The 5100-nt window shown below is 48.4% G+C and overlaps 1 protein-coding gene across 1 annotated transcript in view; it reads left to right on the top strand.

Annotated features, from left to right (window-relative positions):
* snap25a (synaptosome associated protein 25a) overlaps nt 1-5100 on the top strand; it is a 33706-nt gene that overhangs the window by 10385 nt on the left and 18221 nt on the right. The window contains exon 2 of the mRNA XM_005724804.1: nt 4805-4948. Within this exon, the coding sequence (XP_005724861.1) occupies nt 4877-4948 (72 nt within the window). The 5' untranslated portion in view covers nt 4805-4876. The remainder of the gene's footprint in view (nt 1-4804; nt 4949-5100) is intronic.

Consider the following 5100-nt stretch of genomic DNA (forward strand, 5'->3'; position numbering starts at 1 on the left):
ACACACACACAGACACACACACAGATCTGTTGTCTTTCTTGTCCTGAGCACAGAGCTCGGTCTCCTCAGGCCGTGGACCTGAAGCGTTACGTCACATGTCTACTGATTCGGTCGCCGACGACACGCCGTCTTTTCATAAAACACTTGATGGGTTGATCACATGTTCAAGCGTTTTATGTTTTTCTGACGTGATGTAAAAGAAGACGGTGGAGGATAAATACGTCAAAGCACAGCCAGAGCTGGGGGAGGGGGGGCAGCTGGTAATCATCGTGTGATTGGTCAATGAAATATGCCGTTTCATCGGGGAACGGAAATAAGGGCGTCCTCGTACCTTTGCCTATTGTTACCATGGCGGCTCCATCCTAGTGTTGCTCCACGTGTGCACATGGAAATACGGATGTTCCATTAAACATTCATGGAAGTTGTGCCGTGTGGCAGGAAGTGGATAAATCCAGGTATTACTGTTCCACTGATCAGTGTGGTGCGCTCGGCCTACTGCCAGTGACGGCCACGCATCAGTCAGTCGCGCCATCACAGCAGCTTTTCTAGCGCCAGAACTCAACCCCGTCATCAGCAGACCTCACTCTGGGACAACATGCATGTAATAAAGCACGTATGTATGGGTTTGTGTTTATCATGCTACAGCCTGCTCGTATGATTGTAATAACTCAAAGCGAACGTTTTCCCCTTTGAGCTCTCCATTTCCTGTTTCTTATCACCTTCTTCAGGTCAAAGGTCATACTGCTTACCATTTCGTGCCATAAATGTCAGCATCCTTGTAATATGTGATGACAAGGCAACAGAAACTCTTGGCCAAAGGTCACGTGGCTGTATGCAGGGACACAGCAGACGGAGACAGATGTGGCAGCTGATGGTTGTCGACTCAGTCCCTGCATTTGTTTGTGAATGAAACAAGGTTTTTATGGCGATGTTTGGTGTGCATGGGGAAGTATGGGCTTTGATTACATTCATCATGCCTTCAATATGTGCTGCATATGTTTGCAAAGACCGTGTGTGCTGTAACAATCCTGGGACAGTCTAACAGGAGGATCATATCATATTATCTCAGAGGACAGGTCTGCATTCCTCTGTTACTCCTGCAGCACGCTGCGTAAGGATGCTTCACTGCAAAACAATATTATTTCATGCACTAACTGGGACACATGGTCCATGCACACTAGAAGACCTGCTGTAGACACGTCCCTGATTTATCAGCTCAGAAATTTACCGTCCTCACTAAACTCCTGACAGGCAGTGTGCGCGTAATTAAATATTTCTCAGATGGGCTGGCCAACATTTAATCAGATGGGACTCACCAGACAAACGCGTGTCCTCTGAGAGGAAACATTTCACGGCTCCTGGTTAAAGGTCATCACGGGTCACCGGTTTATGGGACCCATCTGAAGCCATTCAGTAAATGTACAAATACACATTATAGCACCACATCCAGTAGATCCAGCCAGACAAACAGATGTTTGTAAGTTAGCTCTAAATAAATATGCTTCAAGTGCAGAATAATTCAGTTCAATCTTATTTATACACAAAATCATAACAACGGTGACCTTAAGGTGCTTTATATTGTAATGTCGACCCTACAATAACACACACAGAGAAAACCCCAACAGTCACATGACCCCCTATGAGCAGCACTTGGCGACAGTGGGAAGGAAAAACTCCTTTTTAACAGGAAGAAACCTGTGGTTGAACCAGGCTCAGGGAGGGGCGGGGCCATCTGCTGGCTTGGCGTGAGGGGAGGATCCCTGTTAATCAGTGCAAATACACATCAATAAAATATTACCACAATGTCACTGGCTGAAACAACTGCATCACACACTTGTTGTGTGGTCTGAACTGTAACTGCAGACCTTATTGTTTGTTCAGCATTAAAAATTCTCCAAGAGCCACAAACACCTCAAAGACGAGAGGTCGAGTCCAGGTACGAGTGGAGGTGAGGTCTCACAGCGAGAGCAGACATGCTCGGCTGCGGCTCCTGTGCACGTTCACTGACCAGCATAAATGCAAAAAGGCTGCGCAGGTGGAAATAACCAGACTGTAAATACCAGAGAAGCTGTGCAGTGTAAAAAAAAGAGCTTATAGGTGTCAGGAACAGGTAGCAGGAGCTTCCTGGGCCGTAGATGCATTTACTGGATAATAGAATAAGTACATCAACATGTCGTCCTCCATTAAGTTTCTGCATCAAGCCTGCGTTCACTCAGTTACTGACTTTAATTCAGCTGCGATGAACCTGCCCACAGAATAACTGATTCCATATAAACAATTGTTAATGCGCAACATGAGCTCCGTCGGTGTTTTCCATCGCTCCCTGAGAAGATGGGAGCAAAGACGCCGCACGTGAGGCGCGTGATTGAGACGTAAAGTAAAAGGTCAGCGCGGCCTACTCAAACTTCATTGCCTGACTTTAGTTATGTAGCGAGGCAGCCAGGCGATGGCGGCTTTTCTTCCCCCGACAAGTGCTTTTGAATCTGACTCGATTCAGACACGAAGCCCTGCGCTGACTGCTTTATGTAACCCAACACGGCCGTCGCTGACATGCAGGAGAGCGAGAAGAAAGGAAAAAGCACATCGGACACGTGTGTTGGCATTCAGCTGTGGTGCTTATGACACGTATATGATCTCTATCTGCCGCCCAGCGAGGCTTTAATGATTCAGAGCGTGGCATGCTGGGTAATATTGTCTTGGCAGTGAAAAAAAAAGTGTCTTCATATCTCACATCCGCGCTGCAAGACCAGCAGATGTTGTTGTGGATGCCTCTGGACGCACGAGTGGGAGAGGCAGACGATGAGGGTACGGCGAGACCTCCGAGCAGACCGTTCGCTCCGTCACCAGGATGAAACGTCCAGGTGGGCGAACGCGTCAGTCTGAGGCACCGACCTTCACTGCTGACTCCATTCGCCGTCACCTGAACGTGTCTGGATCTGAGCTCTGCGGCCGTGCTGAATATTTTATCAGTTAAATTGATCCTGTTATGATGCTTGCATTAAGCTGGTAGATGTTGTTGTTTATATGGACAGTGCCCTGAACAACGCTCTATATGTAAGACAAAGACCCCATAATAAAACAGCGGGAAGGGAAAACTCGCCTCCCACGGCCTGAGTGGGTGGATGGAAACGTCATCTATGGCACAACCATCAGTGACATCATGTGAGTGGCGAATGTGTAATATTTACTCTTCTTTTAGGTCGTTTGGCCAAATCAAAATAACGTGTCTGACTGGTTAACTGCTGAATGCTTTACTGTGTTTTCCTGGGCAGAGGACATACTCGGGTTTATTGTTGAGATGACTACCTGCTGATGCAGGAAACAGAAAGCAGTCAGAGGAAACGACTCAGTGAACCCGAGGTCCATAAAACCAGCACGATGAGCTGGTTCCTCGCTCATCCTCAGCGGGTCCGGCCCTTCTGTCAGGTTTCATTCAGCCGATGTTAGTGCACTGAGGCTTTCTTCACACGTGGTCTTGTCTGGCCCTCAGGATGTGCGTGGATTCATTCTTCGTGACTTTGCCTTTGGGTCATAAAGGCCGACACCACAGTCGAGTTTCTGCTGAGCCAGAGTTACATGTAACTGCCTCGATTGGCCCTGTAGACATGTCCGCTGATAATCTCTCTCATGCTCATCTTTCATGCAAGCTTCTGGTAATTTTGCATCTGGATGCGTCCAGCTGTTTAGCCAGTGATACTAGCCTGTGGTGACCCGCAGAGACCAGAGAAGGATTGCAGCTACAGGGTCACGCGCTGTTTATTTCTCAGGCTGATCCTCTGAAAGTCCAGGAAGCCGGGATTCCTCTGCCCGTTCACTCCCCAACAAACAGACGATACTCCTGCATCCTCACAGTCCTCAGTTACACCGCCTGCAACAGCAAACAGAGGCCTGTGGAGGCAGCAGCTCCCACCTCCGGGTTTTTCTCTTGTTTACCTGACTTTCATGAACGTGCTCTCGTTACACTCAGGCCATTTGCTGCGTGCCATGCGCCTCTTGTTGCCTCTCTGGAACGCTCTTCACTTTTATTTGTGTGACCACCGTTTTCTGGCGTAACAGTGAGGTGGGAGGTATTTGTCGCCTCCTTTGAGGCCCATCGTGATGCCCGTCGATGTACATACTTGAGATTGAAAAATAAAGAGGACGTTTGCATGAACTAGTATTGAATTCAGTTCTTAGAAGCTCGATCTGATGCTGCAGTCGTGTTTCTCTGACGTCAGCCCGTTCCAGCTCATTAATTACTTTTCATATTTTGTTATATGTGTGTGTTCATGTATGTGGACTACACTACACACTACACAAACGCACACGGGGCATTCTTGCAGGCTGCGAGCGAGCAGCAGGTGTGTTTGTCATGAATCTGAAGGTAACATCACGTGTCCTCGTTTTCAGTTTGGCTCAGTAGTGCAGCTGAGATAGAGGCAAAAACATCACCAACACGGCAGGGACGATGTTAAGCTCAGAAAGTTGAGAATAATGATTTTAAAGCATGTCGAAAGATCGAGAAGGGAAAATATTCGCGGGGAGCTGTCAGCTGGCTTCATATTGTTGTGCTCTTCTTTACATAAATAAAGACGTTTTCATCATAAACGGACGCAGAGAAAGGTCTGAGGTCAGGGGGAAAGGGATCACGCCACAGTGATGCTGTGAGTTTGAATCCTGCACAAGCTCACGGGTACGTTAGTTGACTCTGCAGTGGTCGCACACCAAATTATCCACGTTCTCCATCGTCCCGAGTCCGTTGATGCGACAGTCGACTGAGCCGTGTGCTGCACGCTGAATGCTTTGTGTTTTGCCTCTCTTCCAGCCTTCCCCGGACTCCCACTAGGATCTTCTCTTCCCTGTCGGAGACCTTCTCCACCCCCGACATCCAGCAGACATGGCAGATGATGCGGACATGCGCAATGAGCTGTCAGACATGCAGCAACGCGCTGACCAGCTGGCTGATGAGGTGAGAACTGCTCCATCACAGGCGTTTGCCTCGTGATGGCAGGTGCACGCTTACTGACTCGCTGAGGAGTCGCGTGGTGGTTGGAGACGCCGAGCACCTTTGTTTTATCACAACTTCAAACATACTGAAACTATGCAGCACAGTAAGAGGGT

Source organism: Pundamilia nyererei, unplaced genomic scaffold, assembly GCF_000239375.1.
Source record: "Pundamilia nyererei isolate P.nyererei 1_Seehausen unplaced genomic scaffold, PunNye1.0 scaffold00013, whole genome shotgun sequence".
In the NCBI taxonomy this organism is placed as follows: Eukaryota; Metazoa; Chordata; class Actinopteri; order Cichliformes; family Cichlidae; genus Pundamilia; species Pundamilia nyererei.